Source organism: Micromys minutus (genome assembly GCF_963924665.1).
Source record: "Micromys minutus genome assembly, chromosome: 6".
NCBI lineage: Eukaryota > Metazoa > Chordata > Mammalia > Rodentia > Muridae > Micromys > Micromys minutus.
This window is the reverse complement of record NC_137975.1, coordinates 44,211,399-44,235,525: the sequence shown is the minus strand read 5'-3', so window position 1 is coordinate 44,235,525 and position 24,127 is coordinate 44,211,399. Positions and strand designations below refer to the sequence as shown.

Sequence of the window (24,127 nt, the reverse complement as noted above, 5' to 3'; positions counted from 1 at the left end):
GCAGAACTCTGCCATAGAGACTCCAGTCCACCCAGAAGGCCCTTGCATGCAGACCAAACACTCAAGCCATTTGCCAACTAAAACAGCTGAGATCCAGGGACACAGGCCAGGTACACGAGAAAGATGTGAACCAATCACTGACAACAAGACCACGTATAATCACAGACAACAAGATGGAAAGAGGAAAGCAAAAGAACTTATCCAAGGGAAACCAAGACAACCTGGCAACATCAGAACCCAGCTCTACCACCACAGCAAACAGAAGAATGCCAAACACTCCAGAAAAAGAAAACTCAGACCTGAAATCATACCTCAAGATGATAATGGAGATCATTAAACAAGAACGGGAGGAAAAGCATAAAGAAATAGAAGCTTTTAAAGAGGAAACACAAAAAACACTCAAAGAAATCAAAGAACTAGAGGAAAACAGAACCAAAGAGATGAAGGAATTTAAAATGGAAATGGAAACAATAAAGAAAACACTAAAAGAGACAACTCTAGAGATAATAAAACCTAAAAAAGAAATCAGGAGTCACAGATGCAAGCATCTCCAACAAGAGATGGAAGAGAGAATCTCAGGGGCCGAAGACAACATTGAAAACATAGACAAAACAGTCAGAGAAGATGCAAAAGCCAAAAAGCTCCTAACCCAAAATGTCCAGGAGATCCAGGACACAATGAGAAGACCAAACCTAAGAATAATAGGAATAGAAGAGGGCAAAGAATATCAACTAAGAGGCACAGTAAATATCTTCAACAAAATCGTGGAAGAAAACTTCTCTACCCTTAAAAATGAGATGACCATGAGTATAAAAGAAGCCTACAGAACTCCAAATAGAGTGGACCAGAAAAGAAATTCTTCCCGACACATAATAGTCAAAATGCCAAGTGTTCAAAGCAAAGAAAGAATAAAGAAAGCAGTAAGGGAAAAAGGTCATGTAACATATAAAGGCAGAATAATCAGAATTACACCCGACTTCTCAACAGAGACCATGATAGCTAGAAGATCCTGGACAGACATCATGCAGACCCTAAGAGAACACAAATGTCGGTCCAGGTTCTATACCCAGCAAAACTCTCAATCACCATAGATGGAGAGACCAAGATATTCCAGGACAAAAGTTACACAATATCTGACCACAAACCCAGTACTACAACAAATTATAGGTGGAAAACCCAATACAAGGAGGGAAACTACATCCTCATAAAAACAAGAAAATACCTAAGCAAGGAAATCAAAAGAAGACACACAGGCACAATTCTACATCTGGCAGTTCCTAAGAAAATTAGACATAATATACCTGAGGACCCAGCTATGCAATTTCTGGGCATATACCCAAAAGACACTCCAGTATATAACAAAGACACATGCTAAACTATGTTCATATGAGCCTTATTTATAATGACCAGAAGCTGAAAAGAACCCAGATGTCCTTCAGCAGAGGAATGGATACAGAAATTGTGCTACATATACACAATGGAGTACTACTCAGCTATTAGAAACAATGACTTCATGAAATTCCTGGGCAAATGGATGGAACTAGAAGCAATCATCCTGAGTGAGGTAACACAATCATAAAAGAACACACATGATATGCACTCACTGATAAGCGGATGTTAGCCCAAAAGCTCAGAATGCCCAAGGAAAATTCACAGACTTTATGAAGCTCAAAAAAAAAGGAAGATCAAAATGTTCTTATTAGAAGGGAGAACAAAATATTCAAGAGAGGAAATATGGAGACAAAGTTTGGAGCAGAGACTGAAGGAAAGGCCATCCAGTGCCCAACTCGGCAATCCAGACCATATACAGCCACCAAATCCAGACAATATTGCTGATGAGAAGAAGTACATGCTGACAGGAGCCTGATATAGCTGTCTCCTAAGAGGCTCTGCCAGAGCATGACTAATACAGAGGTAGATGCTCACAGCCAACCACTGAACTGAGAACTGGTCTCCAGTGGGAGGAGTTAAAGAAAGGATTGAAGGAGCTGAGGGGTTTGCAACCCCATAAGAACAACAATACCAACCAACCAGAGCTCCCAGGGACTAAACCACTATCCAAAGAACACACATGGACAGACCCATTACTCCAGCTGCATATGTAGCAGAGGAAGGCCTTGTTGAGCATCAATGGAAGAAGTCTTTTGGGTATATGCCCAGTGCAGGGAAATGTCAGTAAGGAAGGTGGGAGGGGGTGGGTGAGCACTCTCATAGAAGCAGGGGGGAGGGGAGTTGGGATAGGAGGTTTATGGAGGATAACATTTGAAATACAAATAAAATATATCTAATAAAAAATTAAAAAATAAAAAGAAAGTTAAAGATAGGATTAGCACGAGACTTAGCTATACAAAATGCTTCAATTTTTACTAGAGACACTTAAACATCCATGTTCAATGCTGGTCTATTGACAAATAGGAAATGGAATTACCTTATAAGTCTATCAACTAATGGATAGATAATAAAAATGTGGTACATATGCACAATAAATAATTTTATTCTGCTGTAAAAAAAATGAAACTACAAAATGTACAGGAAAATGAGAAGAACTGGAAAATATTTTATTAAGTAAGGTAACAAAGCCAGAGAGATAAACATCCATATTCTTCTCTCTCATATGTGATCCTAAGTTCACATTCTTAGATTTATGTCTTTATTTTGGAATGTCTGCAGAGGACAGAAATCAGAAAGAGGACCCATGATAGAAGGGAGAAGAAACTTAGGAGGGAAAGGTAATAATAGAAAAAAATGTGTTATAAAAGGGAATGTTTACTGGGAGTTTAAAAAGGCTTACGTGCCTTCTAAATATTTTTTTGGAGACATGCTTTTTATTTAGTATAAAAGAAAATACAATTATAATCAAAGAGTTAATTAGGGCTAAAACATTTTACAATTGTTTTATTCCAAATTGTCAATTGAAGATGTCTGATAATTCAAATGGTACATATACTGTAAAGACAGCTGAGAACCACAGGGCTGCTTACTTCCTTCTTGTTGTTTGGTTTATTTTGATTTTGGTTTTTATTTCTTTTTGTTTTTACAGGTCAATAACTTTAACCTTGGTCCAAGAAGCTTCTTATTGCAGTGGTCAGCAGCCGACGCAGAACTTCATTTGGCTAAAGTGTCATGATTAGTAACTGTTGAGTAGCCAGCTCTAAATCACCCATTTATACCGATGCCATAGGGCTATCAGGTTAGCAGAAAAAAGGTAAATGCTGGCACATGGGGAGGAGGACTGTGAAATGCTCTTTGTACATGATATAGCCACTGCACTCATGAATTCAAAACAGAACCAGTATAAGATCACACTAGTCAATAATTTCATCACTGAGTGGGTGAGGGTCCATGTGGCTCTACTCCTAACTGAGGAGCTACTGACAATAGATTACTCAGTGGGTTATAAAAACAAACAAACAGAAGACATGAAGGTGAAAGGGGAATGTGCTTGGGTGGCTAGAAAGAATAAGAAGCAAGACTTGAGGGTTAATATGAGCAAGATACTTGTATAAAAGTATGAAACTATTCAAGAATAAGTATTTTTGAAAATACAAAATAATTGGAGATAGAGAGGTTGTGTTGGAAATGTATGGTTTCTTTGGAGACTCAGTTGTGTCATGCGATGTTTTTCTGGATGCAGCCTGGAAAAATGGCATGTGATATTTTGCTAGAGCAGATGCTTGAGAGACACGTGGGGTTTAGAAAGGGTATAAATATAACCCAACAGACAGTGGTACTGGTATGCTGTAACTTTGATTTTTTTCAAACTTAATGTTTGATAATGGTTAACATTTTAACCTCCCTTGTAGCCTACCAGAGATAGTGGGAAGGATACGGGGGGGTTGGTTTAGAAATGTTCTTTGGAGCAACTCCCTTCTGTGTTCTCTGGGAATCAGCAGTTCAGTTCACAGGTCAGCAGCAGCAGCTTGATCCATTCACAAACTTCACGAATACACGAGCAGTCCAGTTCAGTAGAGTTGGGATAGCAAACAGGAATCAGCAGTGGTGGCATTACCTGGCCCTAAGCCTTGGCACAAGTCAGAAGGAGGGATATGGAGGAGCACTAGAAGTTCGTAGCTATGCCTCTCTCAGGGAAGCGAAGATTAACAAAGCCGTGAGACCCACAAGCATTGCACAACTAGCCCTATAAGCAAGTCTAGCTCTGTCTCCATCACTGTCTGTTGAGTTCTATTTATAACCTCCAAACATCATGTGTCCTCCACTGGTCTTGCCTCAGCTGATACCACTCTGTCAATCAGCCTGAGTCCTTGGAGCGGCAACAAACTGCAGCACACCACCAGTTTTTTGGTGTGTTTCTCTCTATGATGTCCTGACAAATACAGCTCAAGTAAAAGATGTAAGGCAGACTAATACATGTTTTTAGCAAAGAATCCTTTATCACATGTCCTTTCATGTGCTTGCTTTATCCTTTCTCTGTATCTGCTTTAGCTAAATGTTCTTTCATTTGTTTGTCCCAGCAAAAGGCCATCTAACTGACTTCCAAAGAACCCTCAAGTTTTCATTTCGGTGTGCCTTACCATTCTTTACTGGCCATCATTTGTTATGACTTCATAGAGAGAAACACAACAAAAAACTCTGGTGGTATTGGCAGAGAGCCTTGCAGTTTCTTCTGGATGGACCTACCGTTGTTGATTCATGAGGGGTGTTTGCGAATGAATAAAGCTGCCATTGCTGATTCATGTGAACTGAACTGCTAATATCCTGACAATGTAGATTGGTTTTGTTCCAAAGAACTATTTCTAAACGGGTCCACATCTTCCTTTGCCACTGACCTTTCATTTCTACTACCTCTGGTGCGTGGTGGGCTAGTACGGAGGTTAAAGCATTTAAGAACCCTTAGTAAAAGTAGATTTTGAAAAGCATACAAGAGACAGCTCAGAAGTTAAAAGCACTGCCTGCTCTTCCAGAGGACCTGGTTCAAATCCCAGCACCCATGTGGTGGCTCACAACTGTCCAAACTCCAGTTTCAAGAGATCCAGTCACCTCTTCTCCAAGAATACATGTGGTATACAGATGTTCATACAGCCCAAAACATACATACACATAAGATAACTTCAAAAATTAAAAACTGTAGAACCTAGAAACAAAACAAACTAAGCAGAATAAAAACAAAAACAAAAACAAAACAAAGACAAAAAAAACTATTTTAAACAGAACTGAAAAATGAGAGAAAAATCAATAAAGATAAAAGCTTATTTTTAAACATCAATATACTATATTCCTAGAGAGCTTGACCAGGACTAAAAAGAGGGAAGATATAAATCAACAATATCAGAAACAAAAGGGTAATATCAGCAAAGATTCTGTAGACAACAAAATGATATGGAGCCATGAGAAATACTCTACTCTGAGCAACTTAGATAAAATGGTTACACCCCTTAAAAGATAGAAACTAACAAAGCTTACTTGAGAAGAACCTGATGAATTTCCCCAAATTCTTCTGAAAAACAGAGAATACTTCCTGCTGCATACTGTGAGGTCATCCTCACTTTACATACAAAGGAGAAAACATTATGCTGAAGGCATAAGGTAGTCCAAAAAATGCAAACAAATTCAACAGCAGTCCTTGGAGAGGCCCATGGTTCTTCATGCTTTAAACCCAGATTCAGGATTGGTTTAAAAGTGACTCCTGAACAAACTAGCTTGAGAGAAAAATTAATTAGATCACACAGCAAACTCTCAAGAGTGCTACAATCAGGAAGTTTTCATAAAAAGAGGTGTATTATTAGAGACTCACTTCCTCTACAGATCAGACATACAGAACAATCACAATTCAGGGTTCCAATGGGTACCCTGGAATTGGCTGGTAAGGCAATGGCATGGCATAGGCATGGCTTGGGGACTGTCTGACATAAACCCAGAATGTATACAAGGAGAAGCAGGGCCTGCAGTGATGAAGAGAATAGAAGGACATGGTCAGCGGGTTACCCACTATGGAAGAAGAAGCACCAGTCTTTGCTAGTTAGTTTTGCTATGTATGTCCTTTTGGGTCTGGTTTATATCACTCAGGATGATATTTTCTAGTTCCATCCCTTTGCCTGCAAATTTCACAATGTCCTTGTTTTCAATACCTGAATAGTACTCCACTATGTAAACCAGCCACACTTTCTGTATCCATTTTTCAGTTGAGGGACATATGGGTTGTTTACAGTTTTTGGTTACTACAAATAAACCTGTTATGAATATGGTGGAATACTTACCCTGTGGTATGGTGGAGCACCTTTTGTGTATATGCCTAGAGCAGTATAGTTGGGTTTTCAGGTAGAACTATTTCCAATTTTCTGAGAAACTGCCAGATTGATTTCCAGGGTGACTGTATGTGCTGAGACAGGAGAGAGACCCAGAGGGCCAGAAGAATAAATGGAGAGGAAATCTATAGGTGCCAGGAGTAGAGGAGTAGGGGAATCTTTAGAAAGTCTCAGAGGCCTGAGATTGGGGAAGATCCCAAGACTCAATGCCAATATGCCTGACATAAAACCTGAAGAAGCCACACCTCCTGTAGCCAGGCAGGACCCCAACAGAATCAACTAACTTGGACCTCTGGGAGCTCTCAAGAAACTGAGCCACCAACCAAAGAACACACATGGGCTTGGACAAAACCCCAGCACATATGTAGCAGACATGCAGCCCAGTCTCCAGGTGAACCCCTCCCCACAACAACTGGAACATAGGGTCTTCCTAAAAGCTACAGCATGATTATGGTATCCATTCCCCAACAGGGATGCCTTGTCTGGCCTCAGTGAGAGAAGATGAATCTACCCTGGCAGAGACTTGATGGTTCAGGGTGACCCCTTACCCTGGATACCTGAGGGAGTCCCACTTTCCCAGAAGAGAAGGGGAGGGAGGTTTGGGGAGGGTGTCTCTGAGGGGAAGGTATCGGGAAGCAGGGGCAGCGTTTAATATAAATAAATTAATTAATTAAACAAAAAGAATAGGGAAAGTAAAAGTCCCCAGCTGACAAACTGGTGTCCTGTTCCTAGATATTTATCCCTGTAACAACTGCAATGAGAAATAGCACCAGTATTGTGGAGCCCACATTCAAGAGGAACCTAGGTCTTTCAGGCTCTCTCAGCCCTTAAAAGGGTAGGTTTTATGATCAATGAATACCAAGAATATACAAGTAAAAAGCTGAATGAATTTTAAAGGCAATACAAAAGATGAATGAGAAAGTCAATAAAGAGGGATTTTGAGGAAGAATAAAAAAAATAAGAACAAATCTTAGAAGTAAAAGGCTCACCAGATGAGATTAAACCACACTCAGTTCAGAGCCTCACTCACCAACAGACCAGATGAAGCAGACAAGAAAACAAGAGTCAGGGTGTGAAGCCTTGGTCGATGAGTTATAACCCAGTGATACGAAAGTGAGAAAGATCAGAACATAGCAGATCTCAGAGACTCTATTAAAACACCAGGTAGAAGAGGAAGAATATATACAATCATAAAAGCAGGGAAAGAAATGAGAACTAAGGAGAGGTGAGTTAAATACTATAAATACAATATGATATAAACAATAATTCTAAATATAAACAGTCTTAATTCTCCAAGTAAAAGATACAGGCTAACTACATTTTCAGAAAAGGTCCAATAGTGTGCTGCCTGTGGGAAGCTTGCCTCATCAGGACAAGCTAGAGTGATATCCTAGACAAGTACAGCCTCAAGCCAGAAGCTGTAGTCACACTAATCTAAAAGGACAGATTTTAAACCTAATTAGAATAGACAAAAGGAGGCACCACATTGTCATTAAGGTAAAGTTTATCAAGAAGATATAGTGATCACAGACTTTTAAACAATGAACTTATAGCACCCAATTTAATAAAACTCTATAAGGATAAAAAAGGAACAGACTAAAGCAACAAAAGTGTTACTTTATTCTCACCAGTGACCATTCAGACCAAAAAACAGAACAAAACAAACCCAACAACCTACAGACATCAGCTACGTTACACGCCAGGAAAAGTTCACTTAATAGACACCTACAAAATATTCTAAGCTCCAAGTACATCATTCTAAACAAATGCATACCATAGATCATAAAGAAAATTTTAATAATTTTTAAAAACTAAAATAATGTATTATATCTTATTAGATCATAATGGACTAGGCTAAATACCAATAGCAAAAGGACTACAGAGATTATGTTACACATGGAGCCTGAACAATATGCTTTGAATGAAAGTGAGCTACTTCAGAAAACGGGGAACCTTATAATTCCTATATTAAATAAAAAATGAAACAAGAACCTGTCAGATACAGCAAATATATTAAAATGGAGTGTTCTCAAACAAATAATATAGTGATGTGTCTTAAATAGAATAAACTAAAAACAGTAAAAGAAAAAAATTAGAGATGCACTCAATGAAATAGACATTAAAATAATAGAAAGGACGGCTCAAACATGTTTGGTTTGTGGAAAAGATAAAGGTAACAAACTCAGCCAAAATAACCAGAGAAAAAAAGAGAAGGTCCACATCAGTAAAGTTGGGGAGAAATAGGATGTATTATAGCAGGTATCATTGAAGTCCAGGGGATCATTAAGAAATATTCTACAAAGCTTTACTCCAATAAAGCAAAGCTCTAGAAGACAAAAACCTGGACAATACGACTTCCAAAATTTGAAGCAAGAAGATGCAACCCACTCAAGGAGTATGCAATGAAACTGAGCAGTAATGAGGTCTCCTAACAGGATGAATAAGGCTGGATGGAGCCCCTCTCAGACAAACTAATGCCCATGCTCCTGCAATAGTCCCAAGGAATAGAAAAGGGAAGGAAGGGTCCAAACATTCTACAACGATAGAATCCCCTTAACATCACGTGGGTTCCAAAGGTTGAACTTGAGTCATCAGGCTTGGTGGTAAGTGCCTTAATCCTCTGATCTCTTGTTGGCCAGCGTTCTAGTCCTTTATTTTAGCAATGTTTACAATGGTTAACAGTTTTGCTCTGTAATAGCCCACTGAACTGTTAATACTGAATGTACTTTATGTTTCTTATAAAGCAGTTAAAACCAGTTTAAACATCTACTTACAACTAGAGAAACAGTACTAGTCTGCAACCCCAGAATGTGGCAGACAGAGCCAAAAGGATAACAGATTTGGGGCTAACCTGGGATATTCAACTAGACCAACTTTTACAGTAACAACAAACACACAAATTAACTATCAAACACCCAAAGGATAAGGCCATAGCTTAAGAGCTATGCTTGTCTGGGCTCTGGATTTGATCTCCATCCAGCTTGTTAAATCAATTTTTAAAAATTTAATTACCTGCTTTTTCTGTGTTCTGTTCCTGTTTTCCAGCCAGTCATCCATTTGCTCCTCAATTTCTTCAATAGAAGTTCCATGATCATAAGACTGAATATATGGATTCTCTAAAGGCGTATATACAGGAAATTCTGGTTTGGGTTTTTTAACTTTAACTTTCTTCTGTTCTAAAAAGATTATTTAAAAACAAGTTACTAAGATTTGTTCAGAATAAAAAGAAATTAAAATATTCTAACATTGTATTCATAGACTACATCTTTGAAGACCACATAAACAATGTTATCTTATTAAGACAGAATTCCTCTGCTATAAACATTTATACACATTACTATGTACTGATCATTGCATTATTTAAAACAGACTCAGATGCTACAATGTGGTTATGACATATCCACACTATTAGTTTGCATATGCCTTAGTTTTCAAAGTACCTTTCATTAAAATGATTCATTTGGCAACATGAAGAGAGCTTTAACTTAGTGCATTAACTTTTTTAAGGATTTATTTTTTTCTATGTGTATATGCATGTTTCTATGTGAAGGTGTGCCATGTATATGCAGGTGTGCACAGAGACCAGAAGAGGGCATCAGATACCCCAAAGCTGGTGTTATAGGCCCCTGGTCAGGTAGCTGGTGACTTGTCCAACTTGGGTACTGGGAATTAAAGGTTGGGTCCTCTGAAAGAGCAGGAAGTAGTCTTAACCAAGGAGCCACCTTTACAACCCTAGTCTTTGAGTCATACTCTTATTGCATATTGGCTTTATAGTTTTGAACAAGTAACTTAACTGAGTGTCCATTTTATATTCACAGAAACTAAGTATTTATCAACAAATTTCATACTTTTATAGTTTCAATATTAAAAAAAAAAAATCAAATCTGGGAGCACCGGTCAAATATTGCATAAAAATATTTCCAATGGTATTCACAGTGGCATACACTTTTCATCACATTATTCAGAAGGCAGAGGCAGGCAGATCTCTGTGAGTTCAAGGGCAGCGTGGTCTACACAGAGAGTTCAATTAGAGCTACACAAAGATCTGTCTCAGAACAAAAACGGAGCTGCAGAGATCAACAGGCGCCATCCCAGAATGTCAGCCTGTACTGGCGCACCAGTTAATACTGGTGTAATGATGGCACTGCCCGACCTGGACTGGGTAGCATTCATTCGCTCTTGTCACTCAATTTCCTTCTCTTTAGTGACAACTTTTTCAGGAGCAGACTCCCTAGACCGATAACTACATTTTTACCATCTAATATTTGTGTGTATATGTGGGTATTATACTGTCAGTGTGATAAAATCATCAAATATCTAGAAGAAAACAGACAATCCATTCAGAGGGAAAATGATTTAACAATAAATGCCAAGACTCAATACTCATTTAAAAGAAAACCAGACACAATTTTCTAAATATTTACAAAAATAAATTCTATCTGAAAAAAATAGATTTTTTAAAAATGGAATTCCAAAACTCTTACATAAATTAACTTAAAAATCACATGTGCTATATAAAGTAAGAGGGAATTCTAACTTCTATCACAACCCCAAATTCCAAAATTAATTAAGAAAGACAGGATAAACACTAAGAAGCAGCAAATTTGTAAACAGTGTCTGCAACTCAGAGAAAAGACAAAGAATTGGTAAGAGATTGTAGAAAAAGATTGGTAGCATAAGAAAGAAGCAAACCCACAGGAAAATGAGCAGGCGATTCACAGGAAAAGCACCTCATGCTCTCAGGCTAAAGAAATAAAAATTCAAGTCATACCAAGATCTATTATGTGGGTATGAATTTTAAAAGATCTAATAACATATTTCTGACAGAAGAAAGACTCTTTTTAAACTGGGGGGGGGGGGAGGGCTTAAAATATGGATTATTATATTAAAACATTATGGGAGAGTAATCTAAGAGATATTATTAAAATTAAAGCATATAAACCTTTTCTGAACATCACAGAATTTGAATATCATTGTGGGAATGCATATAGAGATGTATGTGCTTATGTGCAAGACTATTTACTGTTTCTATAGAGTAGTCAGCAGTAAATGCCTCGTAAGAGAGGTAACTATATAATTATTGATGACTCATAAACATAGACACACTATGTCATCGTTGAAGCACAACTACAGAGATGACTTCTGGATTTCAATGAGTTTCAGTAGCTAAAGCATATGCTTTCATACTTTCAAGAAAATCATGCTTCTGCATAGCCTTACATTTATGCAAGTCTACACATATTTAATTATCACATAAATTGGATACTAAATAATTTTGGATATTATATAACGCAGATCTATCTCATGCAATATAATCCATATTATATGATATGGAAATAACATATGAAGGCATGTAGGGGATGAGAGGCAGTACAGTGGAAACCAATAAAGAAGAAAAGAAGCAACATGCAGCAAAGAACAAGTAAGATATACACGGATGTGCACTGACACAGCCCATGGCAAAACTACAGACACAGCATAAGGTGTAAAAGACTACGACATACATCTACTTGTAACTTTAGGTTTCTAAAAACCAAAAAATAATAGCTTTGTGAATATAAATTCTGTGCTTTAAAAATAATTTACAAGTTTGCACCATCCAACTTTCTGCTCTTGGCAAAATCTTTCACAAAATCTTAATTTAAAAGTATTTCCAAAACTAAATGTCTGGAAAATATTCACAGGTGACCCAAAGGTTTGTATTGGCCGAGTCCTCTCGGTGTACCTCACACACTGTAATTCAATAAGACCGTCATAATTTGTGCACATGTGCAAGAAGTTTGGCCATGACGACATCAGTGATACTTCACTTCAGAACAACAAATCTAAGAGCTCTCTGTTTAGCAGCATGGGTAAGTTTCTTAAGAGAATTTCAGAGTTAAATAAAAATATACAGCACCTTTATGCTGCTTGTGATAATCTTTTTCATTAAGTTTTGAGTGTAGGCTAGAGAGATGTCTCAGCAGTTAAGCGCAACTCTTCTAAAGTTCTTGAGTTTGTTTCCCAGAACCCATGTGGTGGTTCAAAACTGCTTGCAATTCCAGCTTTAGGGGCAATCAGACACTATGCAGACAAAACATACATACAAGCTATTAAAAATAATAAAATAATTTAAGAGAATCATAAGATTTGAAGGCTACTGAAAGAGAGATGTAGACACCAATGCAGCCACAAAACCTCTGACCTACAATTTGTCCTGACTGCCAAATATGCCAGGGTAATAATGATGGCACCAAACGTGAGGGAGTAGCCAAAAATGTCTGATTTGACTTAAGGTCAACTCCATGAGCGGGAACCCATACTTGACACCACTTAGGTAACAAAAAAACAGAGACCGAATAGCCTAGAGACCTAGGGTAAAACCAAACACAACTGGTCACAAAAGAAGAAAGGGGGAAAAAAAGCCAAATTACTAAAATGACTTCTAATGACACTCTGCTGTGGTCATAAGTCTGCCTTATCCCAGCAGCAGATGGGACAGGTGCAGAGACTCAAAGCCAGACATTATGTGGAGATGGTCTAAGTGAGAGTCTCCTTAAAATCCCCCCACCCCACCCCCCGCCATCTCCCCAGAGGTTAGGGAATCCCATGGAAGAAAAGGTAGAAAGACTGTAAGAGCCAGAGTGGATGGAGGACACTGGGAGAACAAGACCTCTCGATCAACTGAGTACAGCACATAGGAGCTAACAGAGACTAAACATCAAGCCCAGGGCCAACATGGTCTGCACCAGGTCCTCTGTGCATACATATTTGCTTTTAGCTTAATATTTCTATGGGACTCCTGGCTATGCCTGCTGAAGAGACTCTTCCTCCTGTTGCATTGCCACTTCTAACTTCAATATGCAATTTTTTGCTTCATCCTATTATATTTTATTTTGTTGTTCTTTTCTAATGAGAGACAGAATCCATTATCCATAATCCAGAGGGAGGGGAGGTTGGGAAGAACTGGGAAGAGCAGAAGAAGGGGAAACTATAATCAGGCTATATTAGATGAGAAAAGAATCCATTTTCAAAACACTTAAAAAACACTTATTCTTTAATATATAATAATTAAGCTTCAGAAAAAAGTCAAGTTAAACTCAACCAATAAACCAAGCAAACAAAGAACTCAAAGAACAAAACAAAGAATAAACAAACCAAAACAAAGAATAAACAAACCAAAACAAAGAATAAACAAACCAAAACAGCAAAGTTTATACTTATGATTCATTAACTATGTGTGAATGAGGAGAGATGGTTGTTTTTCAAAAGAAAAATGTATTCAGTATAATTATCAAAGGGATTATTACTGCATTAACATCTTAAGAGACTCCTTCAATTTAGTGTACCATCTAAACAAAATAAAAAGGAATTTGGAGCCGAAGAGAAACAAAAAGAAAACAAGTAATCTTCTATGGCTGAAGATGTAGGTAAGTGACAGAGCACTTGCCTAAAATATACAAGTCCTTGGGTTCAACACAAAACTAACAAAATTTTCCAACAAACGTTCATTTCTTACAGAGTGGAATTTTAAAATCAGAAATCTTATGAATCAGTTCCATGTTATTTTCTGATCCAAAGGATGAAGGTGTTTTTTCTGCAGGATATATTTATCAATAATGATTTGAGCCCTTTGGCCATGAATCCTACCTTAACAGCACACAGTAGATCATAGCACCCTAAACATATACTTTTCTAGCAGACTCAGAGTTTTTCTGATGATCAGACAACCACCACTCTGTTTCATGAAAGCAAGACACACCAACCCAACACAACCCAACCCAAACTACAGCCACATTCACTTCCCCTACATCAAAAAGGCTGATGGGAAGATACTGTCAAATAGTAACAGAACAACATCCTTCCCAGTGTAAAACAAGAAAAGGTTGAGAAGTGGTAGGGTCCAGGTCATTCCTGTGGTTCATGCACTACACTGACCATCTGAACTTCCCGCCCAGCTGATGGTGATAAGGTGTCTACTTCCCCTAAAGGCCAGCTGAGGAGGAAACTAAGCAGTCAGTAGTTTGGGCAATAGTGGGTAGTGTCATCCTCATACAATACTCGTGGGTACTCCTGGGGAACCGCCAGCATTCTTATTCCTCCAAGATAAGAATCGCCAGCTCCCACCTGCACACTCACACACACCCTCTTCCTTAGCTACAAAATACTTCAAATTAATATTAAAAAGCAGATGAACGAGAAGAGCTCATATATATTTTTTGGGGGCTAAGTGCCCAGAATAGCTTGATCCAATGGCCACACAATGAAGACATATCATTGCAAAGGGAAAAGTGTAGACAAGAAAAACAGCATATACTAGTTAAAAGAAATACTCTGCATAAATATGGGCAATTGGTATAAGAAAAGGGTTCAGATCCAATTCTATGGAGGAGGAATTTTCTTATAAAACAAAACAAAAATGAAAATAGTACTGGAAGCTAGGCATGGTGGTGCCAACTCTGAGAAGGCAACGAAGGCAAGCCTGTAGATTGGAGGCCAGTCTGGTCCACACAGTGAGGCCCAGGTCAGTGAGAGTGACATAAGACACTGCCTCTGACAAGAGACAGAGCCATAAACCTGAATGCTGCTGGACCCCAGGGCTGTGTACTATACTCCACGGGCTGCACTCTCAGCCTAGAGAGGCAGGACAATGAGTAAGCAGGCTATGTGTCAGTGTTACTAACACGCTAGTTCAAGTAAACGAGTACAAAGAGGGCAGTTTCTTAAAAACACTTATCTTTCTGGAGGTGCAGCATTGCTCTGTGGTTAAAAACAGCTGTTGCTCTCTTCTAGCGCCCATGTAGCAAAACACAACAGTATGTAACCTCAGTTCTAAAAGATCTGATGCCGTCTTCTGGCCGCCGTGCACACTGCATGTACGTGGCATACATACATACATGCAGGCAGGCAAAAACACCCATTCATATAAAATAAAAATAACCCTAAAAAAGTAAGTATCCATGTGGGGAGCTAGAGATGGTACAGTAGTAAAAAGCATCAGCTGTTCTCCAGAGGATCCAGGCTGTCCCAGAATCCCCATCGCTGCTCATAGCCATTGTAACGCATACACATAAGTACTTTATAGTCACATGTATATGTGTGCCTACTGATAATAACTAAGGAAGTGAGGTCATGAATTTGAGAGGGAGTGAAGGAGACACTGGAGTTGGAGGGGAACAAAGAGAGGTAGAAATGATGTTAATATAGTACTCATGTATGAAATTTTCAAAAATTTAAATTAAAAAATTACCCCTTTAGACCTCCTCTGCAATTTGATTTAGTAAGAGCATCACAGCTCACCCCAAAGTTAGTTCAGCCCAACTCTGCATACAATCTGAGCAGTAAGACAGACAGACAGGCTTGAGGACAGGTAAGCAGTGAGGCATTGAAAATCTGGCAGCATAAAATAACTACTGCTAATATATACCCACTGCACTTAATCAAGTAGCCCAAAGTATTTTTATGAACACGGAATTCAAATGGTAATCCTTAAAATTAAGAAAAAATGGGCAGATAAAACACATATTGGTGAATATGCGCCATTTTATATGAATTTTAAACTACATACTGCAGAAAACTGAAATGAACAAATTGAAAATTCCTTGCATGTAACCATTAGCATCTGTATTAGAAAATACATGACAGTCTCTGACTCTTAATAGTAAGAGCAATGGCTCTTCACTGCTCCTAAAACACCATGACATGAAAACAAGATGGTTTTTTCATTCTAGCCTCCTGTGAGCACTGGGCTCCTGATGGACTGCCATGTGATTACAAGGTTCTTTATTACATGTCTTCACTAAAAAAAGAGACCAGATGTTGTCTATTTAAGATTTTGTATTTCTTTACATGATTTTTTCGTTTTTGCAGTTCTACATGGAAGAAGTTTATTGAGGACGAAGAAGACAGGGGTGGGTGTGGAGAAAGAAGAAAAAGAGCTACATGACTTTTTTTTTTTTAAGTAATAAGACAAGGAAAAGGAATTTTTAAATCTGAAAATTTTAAACATATTCTGAAAAATGATTACAAATATCCAATGCAAATTTTATACTGTGATAAGCATCTCCTCAACTTTTCACTTGGGCAGTATTATATGCTTAATCTGCTATTAGAATTCTAGTACATACTCAAAATTTTACCAACAAGTTGATTCTTATAAAAATTAGATTGAAATGACAAGCTCCAAAAGTAGTGAAGTGTAGTGAGCCCCTGTTCCCTTAAAAGGTAAATTTAGGGTTACTTTTTAAATTTTCTGTATTTTCTTATAGGTTCATTTTCCTACTGACTCACTTAGAAGGCTTAAAAATGTTAATGTAAAAACTTTACTTCAAAGTGACAGTTTTGTGAAAATTACATCTTATTTGCCTGCTTTGCCTGCCTATGCACTCAGCAAACCTTCACACACAATCCTCTATCATCTCGATACAGGATTCTTACATGCATGTACTTTAAATAATCCTGCAGGTCTAAGTATCATCCTGCAGTTGTTAGAAGTTTCTGAACTGAATTACATGCTTCTCTAGTCGGTGTACTGTACAGGCAGATATGCCAGATTCACTGATATTTGTAATTACCTACAGTCCTTACAAGTTACTTACTGAGCACTTACTATGTGCAGGACACAGGTGACTGCTGTAGAAACAATGTGAGAATTGTGACAGACAGAAAGGCTGGCCCTGAAAATAAGTATATCTTGAAGACATAACAGCGCACAAAATTAAGTCCTAACATTCATAGAGTTTATATTTACTGGGAGGAACTAAATATAAACAAAATATACTTCTGCCGAGCAGCAGTAAATGCTGCGAATTAAATAAGCAGTATGTACAGACAGTGTGCATTTGGGAAAGATGTACATAAAACAAAATCACTGAAAGGAATGAAGTTTAGAAAGGATTATCTTTAACAGTATGTTCAACTTTTCCTAAAATTACTAAGAAATGTCTCCGTTCCATGGAACATTCCTATATTTTCTTTTTTGTTCTGTAAAATGTTAAGACTTGTTTAATTTTATTTTGTTTTATTTTCTCACAATGAATACCTGTGCACCGTGTGCATAGTGCCCACAGAGGTCAGAACAGGGCATCTGATCCCTTGAAATAGGAGATGTGAGCTAAGAATAGACAGCTGGAAGTTGCCGTGTGGTTGCCGGGAATCGAACTCAAGTCAGATCAGCTATGCTCTTAACCCCTGAGTCATCTCTCCAACTCTGTTTTTATTTCTTTGAAGTAAGATCTTGCTGGGTAACTCTGGCCCTCAACATGTTCCCATGGCCTTCAGGAGCACACCTTCTGCCTCAGCTTTCAAGGTGCTGGGGTTAAAGGAGTCCCCATTCCTGACTTCAATACACTGATAATTATTCAGGGTTGTTTGTATTTTATAATGATATTACAAAAGAAACAAAGGTTTCAAAACAAAAACTAGGTTTTTCTTCAGGTTTATCTGCCGCTATAGTACTATTAACATATAATAGTTGGTTATTTTTGGCACTAAATAATAATTAAAATTTTAGTACTGAAAGATAATTGGCCTAGAGGATTTTGAATGGTTCCACACTTGAAGAGGTGTATGGCTCCAGGTTGGTTCATCTTTCTTCACACTTGACTTTGTGTGGCTCACTAACAGTATTCTCCATGTATAAAAAAGCAAGCACAAGTGACTCCGTTGGAAAATGGTGAAGAAAACTCAGAAACTTCACCTTGTGTTAAAGGAAAATTAGAATTTAGTTTTATATGACATTGTTAATAAGGTAAAACAAGAAATACTTAGAACTCACTGTGAAGCGTTTCAATTTCAACTCTAGCCAGTGCTTCTTCTTTTTCCTTCAATTTTGTCTCCTTGTATTTTGCATAAAACTGCCCGGCATCCTTAAAAAGAAGTTACAGTAAATTAACATATGGTAAACTTGCTTTGGCAGTATGCCCCTGTCATTTCCTTTCAGAACAAGGCACTCTTTTTGCACCGAGGAGTCCCTCTGTTTTCCAATGACAACGAACAAAAGAAACTGAACAAACTTCTCCACGAAGTTTCTCTCCTGAAGAACTAAGTCAAAACGTGCATGGATATAAGTTTTAGTAAACTTTCCCACATGGAAAGGAGGGTTCTCCTTCCAACTCACGTTCAGATGTGATGTCTCCCCAACACCAATCATACCATTGTCCATGCAGCAGAAAAGCTCACTGACCAAACCAAATAGTGTAGAAATTAATGTGACTGTGACTAACAAAAGAGTTCTGTATTAGTACCTTAGCTCCAGATCTTAGTACTTCTGAGAAAGAAACAATGTAGCTCTGCATGAAAGCTGTCACTCTTCCTTCCTATCACTAGCAGAGACTACTGTAACACAGTAGTCATAGGAAACTGAAGACACATGCTACATAGACAGTCATGTTCAAACACCCAGTGGCTAAAGTCTCAATCAGTGGCACACAGGCAAGTCTTTAGCAAGGTACCAAAAGAGTAGGCAGCAGCTACTGACAATCTTAGCTATGAGTCCTTGATGAAAGTTTCAGAACATTCCAGAAATACTAGGTCACAGTTTCCACACCAGTTGTCTTCCCTTTGCACTCAGGTTGGACTATTTTGCTCCCTGCCATTATTCTGACAAATTCCTTATCATATTGGAAAGCCTGTTCAAACACCATTGCCTTCATCTTCTCCAGAAGAGCAAGTCTCTCTGTACTTGAACACTCCTATGTTTGTGCCATGTTACCGTATCACCTAGAAGATGGGATACTTGAGACAGAACAAAGATTTGACAGAGAACAAGCACCCCTTAAGTGTTACTGAACTGAACCAAACTGGAATACACGTGAAATCTTACAAAGTAGGAAATGAAAAGGCAAGATCTGACTGATGAAGTCTAAGAAAAGAAGTAGGTGTCAAGGATACATTTAATAAACCACAGGTCTAGTTGTGAGTCTATCCATAGAAAACAAAGGCACACTGCTACTTAAGTCAGATGTAAACAAGTAAATGTTCCCACCTGGTATCTCGTGGGGTCTGTCTCTTAGATTATAGTAGAACCCTTCTACCAGGTAACAAATTGGGGGGATTATAGAGTCTTCCTAAAATTTGATAATACAGTGAGGATTGTTTTAGTTCTTTCAGTTGACTTTCATGTTTCTCATTTCTAGTACAAGCAATCCTTTCAGCCATAGGTCAGCTACACAGCTGCACAATCAGAAGAACACAGATAGTAATTCATCAAACTTACTCATCTTTCCCATACCAATAAATACATAAATTTTATCTACATTTCCTCAGGGTTCTGGGCTAAGGTTGTATGGACCCTTAATAGTTGCCATCTTCCTCCCTCCAAATTCCCAACCCTAGAGGAGCACTACTTTATAGTAAGTCATATCAGCCATGTATACCTTGGTGTGAATGAATGAATGAATGAATGAATGAATGAGCATATTAGCTTCTTTCCCCAGAGTAGGTTTAATAGTAGGGAAGAAGAAAAGCTCAGGAAGGCATTGGTTCCTTGAGGGGAGTAGGAAATGTGGCACCGTGCAAAAAAAAAAAAAAAAAAAAAAAAAAAAAAAAAAAAAAGAAGGGCACAAATTAGTCACTTATGAGATGAAAGAATATAGATTGAAATACATCATCAGAGTATATAGTAAAATGAGATATAGTGTTGGGAGGAGAGATTTGATCTTTGAGACAAGATCTCACTAGATGGACCAGCAAACCTTAAACTCATGATTCTTCTATTGTAGCTTCCAAGTGCTGGAATTACAGGCATAAATCAACAAGAGAGATTACATTTTGGAGTCTTGCTTCTATTTTACTAGACAAAAGATATTCAGCAAATGATTTCTCTGAGTCAGTTTTCTCATTCAGAAATGAGGAAAATAAAAGCATTTAACTCAAAGTCTGTTATGAAGAATAAACATTTTACTATTCCAGGGACACTTAGGCTGCCCTCTGCATAGTTGGGTTTTCCAGGTATTATGGCTTCCTAAACATCTGGCGTCACTGAACTGTCTACTAGAAAGCAAGGCTGAGTTTTCATGCTTCACACCTCACCAAGGTGCCTCCTGTCAAATCCTGCATCTTCTTGCTTCTCTTACTTTTTGTTTTTACTCTCTGTTAGTCTCAATGAAAAGACCTGTTACTAGGTGGTACCAGCCTCTTCTTAGAAGTCTTGTCAACCTTAAACATCTCTCCACTAAGGTTTCCTCTTCTTCCTACAACACATTAGTTTTGCCAAGATTCTGCTTTGAAATAGTCATTTGAGCCCAAGACATACCTAAGAGTTGTAAAATATGAAGCACCCAAACCTCCTCTAGCTAACTCAGGGTTGTTTTGCAAATTTCCTATTTTATTACTTGTTTGTTCAAGGCAAAGAATCATATCTTTTAAATGCTCAAGCTCTAGGTATTTATTTAAACGTTCCTGATTCTTTCCAACTTTTGTACAAATGAAACGTACCATTTCAAACAGTTCTACTGTAACTAAATAATTCTGCTATGCTTCAATTATCATCATGCATAGTTCAGTGTAACATGCTTAAAGGTACACTTCAATCAGGAACATTCTTAAAGGAGAATGGTCACATGGCATAGCAGCTTGAAATTCTGTCTTATACAGGACTAGAGATGAGAAAATTAGGGACTTCTTACCAGAAGAATTATAAAGGCTCATCAAAGGAAGAATAGTGTGAATATTTTCTAAAGTTCCGGAAATGAAAATTTTAATTTTGAATAAATCTTAAAAAATATTTTCTAATAGTAAAAATTAGCTTACAATAAACTGACTCTGTATGTAGTATCCAAGAGAGCAGGTAGTGTTCTTCAATCTAGATTTTAAAGAGATCCAAGCATTCAAGAGTTTAAAAAGACACTGTATTTAACACCCCCCCCAACCTTCTGTTTTTCTTCAGGTGCTAATTCAAGATAATAGAATTGTTTATTTAAAAAAAAACAAAACAAAACAAAAGCCAATACTGTTGAGTACAAGATAAACTCCAGTTTATTAACACTGGAGGTTAAGGATTTTTGTAGATATAAACACCATATCTATTTTCTTAGCCTTTGTACACTGATAGATTAATATCTTTGATGAGAAGATTGATTACCACTATCATGCATTTAGTGCATTCCTCCAGAGTTTGCCTTCTCAAAGAGCTTGTGGTTCTCATGGCTACAACTTAAAACAAAAGCTTTTTCTCTAGAAACAATTTTTTTTCATATTAAAATTTCTTAAGGAGTTCAAAATCTGCCTGTACAGAGAGCAAACAAAGGACTGGCTTTACTTAAGACTGGCAAATCTATAGGATTTATGTTATCCGTGTTTATACATAATTATGAAACATGGTTTACTAAGCAAGAATCCACTGAGCAATAATATGTATTTAGATTTACCTGACAAACCTCTGTTACATGTGTTGTGATTTTTAAAGACATGTGAGGATTATTTATAAGATAACAATTGTACTTATGGAATATGAAAAAATATTAGACAGAAAACTAGACTATGGAGTATGGTTCCATGAAAAAGAGGAGTATGTCTCTTCTTCACTTGGATGGGCTGCAGCAGATAGAGGTATGCCTTTCTGAAACCAGCTGCTAGGAAAGATCCAGGACTCTCGGCTCTCTGTACTTGCCATGATGAACAAGAAAGCCCAAGGTTCAGACGATCACAGCCGGACAGATGCTCCTGAAGGCACCGCTGTTCTGAGCCTGAGTGGCATGAGAACTGAGTAAGCGCCACTAGGAGGTACACAGTTTCTAATTACAAAACCTAGGCCATCGGATCGTAGGATAATTGATGCCTTACCAAATTCTCTCAGTCTATTGTGACAGAAAGCTGATCAACCATCTCACATGTTTGAGACAGATGCTTTGTGGAGTTCTTATTTTTCCAATCACTATTACACATTCATGTATTTTGTTCAGTTTTGAACTATGTGCACATATATAATAAGACCTAAATCTAAAGATAAAATTCTTCTAGTTTCACATATGTTTTATACCCATAACCAGAAGATAATTTTAGAGACTATTCCTAATTTAAATGACACAAAGACAGCTGACACTGAATCAAATGAATTGCGCCCTCATGTCAGCACTCAAAGTTTTAAATTTTGGAGCATTTTGGATGAAGGATGCTCAAAGCTGACACACAGTGCAGCTAATGATAAGATCACAGAACAGTCAATAGGAACTTCCACTTAGCCTAGTGGAGACTCAAGTATAAAGAGAACAATTCAGTGAGATGCAATACTTCTGAGGTCAGTAGGCTGTGGTATGGAGAGACCATGTACCAACCTTTATTTAACATTACTGACACAGTAACATTAAATAACATTCTGACTTGGCATTGTTGGTTATGTTTTAGCTTACTTTTACTTCTTCCTAAATACCTCAAAATAAGAAGCAATCTGAAAATGCTAGTCTGGGAGATAAACAAAGATGGTGGCACGTGCCTTGACGCTCTGTGGCGACCCATGGAGGTTCTGAAGGTGAAGCAATAGTAGTAAAGGAGCCTGCAGAGCTCACAGTAGCTCTGGAACACCCTACAATGGAAAAAAGGCAAGTCTATGAGTAGATGCTTTTAAAAAATGGACTCATGAAACTGGACAAAGGCTGAAAAGAGCCAGGCGTGGCCCATAAATCCTCATGGGAGAGAAGGATATGTATATTGGAGCCTTCTTATGATAACTGAACTTTAATCATGTTTACATTATATGGGACTAGATTTTAATGTGAAAATCTTAAACTTTAGATACCTATACATCAAAATAAATTTTGTGTATTACTAAGAAATGTTACATATCAAGTAGTGAGCTGCTAAAATGATGAGCTCCCAAAAAACCAAACTGCCAAGTAAACTGTGAGTACTTAAGACCTCTCTTACTGCAGAAATGTGGAAAATATGGCTACACGATATAAATCAATAATCACTTCCTAAAATAGAGATTCCTAACAAATTATTGTAGATTTAAATATATCCAACACCAACACACATGGTAGTTAAAATTAACTAGGTTATAAAATTAAAGTTGCAAACAGACATAGATTAGAGATTACTGACTTCTGCAATTTTCTTGAATACAAAACATGATCAGTTAAAAAACATCCCAGAGCCAGGATCATAGCTCAGTGCTAAAATGTGTGTTCTGTTAGCATGTGAAGCCCTGGTTTCAAGCCACAGAAACATACATGCGTGAGTGTGTGAATGTGCATGTTTGTGTGCCTGTGTGTGTGGGGGGGAGAACCTTAAGATATTTTTCTGGAATTTATATGCTGACTACAATAAGCATTAAAACCCATTTAGTCAGACTATTAAAGAGCATGTACTCTGTTCAAATCTATTATGAAAACAAGAAGCAGATTGGCAAGGTGTGGAAGTTGACCTGTGCTGTATGTTTACTGTTACAGTTAAACGATGTAAAAGCACTCTTTGGATATAATCCAAGTTCCTTTTAATTCCTATTCCATGTCCTGTGCTGATTACTTCACTGGGATGTTTACTATCTAAACTCACTCTGTCAAGTTCTCCAGTGCCATGCAGTACAGCTCCTCCTTGTCAATGAACTCTTCCTGTTTAAATGTCCCTTTCAGATTTGTCATGTAATATATCTGTTAGAAATAACTTGCTAAATACATATGTCCAAATCTAGAGATTTAGAATACAGTCTTTGAGAATTATATGACATCCTCTTTTTAAAAATTGGTTGAAGCTTTTCCTCAGCCTTTAACATAATATGGTCTTGTAGGAAATGCTCTATCTATGAAATTGTCTTTGTATAACTGAGTACAAAGCGGCCACTTCTACGTTAAAGGTTCATTCATATTCCACAGCTTTCCTCAGGAGGTCCCTGTTGAGTTTTCCTTATCATACTAAATATACACAACTTAACTCACGAATAGCTGCAG

General features: G+C 37.7%; 1 protein-coding gene across 1 annotated transcript in view; it reads right to left on the bottom strand.

Moving 5' to 3' along the window:
• Positions 1 to 24,127, bottom strand: part of DNAJC1 (DnaJ heat shock protein family (Hsp40) member C1) — a 154,012-nt gene that overhangs the window by 54,600 nt on the left and 75,285 nt on the right. The window contains exons 7-8 of the mRNA XM_080918293.1: positions 18,019 to 18,109; positions 9,276 to 9,439 (exon numbers count right to left, since the gene is read on the bottom strand). Coding sequence (XP_080774419.1) covers positions 9,276 to 9,439; positions 18,019 to 18,109 — 255 coding nt within the window. The remainder of the gene's footprint in view (positions 1 to 9,275; positions 9,440 to 18,018; positions 18,110 to 24,127) is intronic.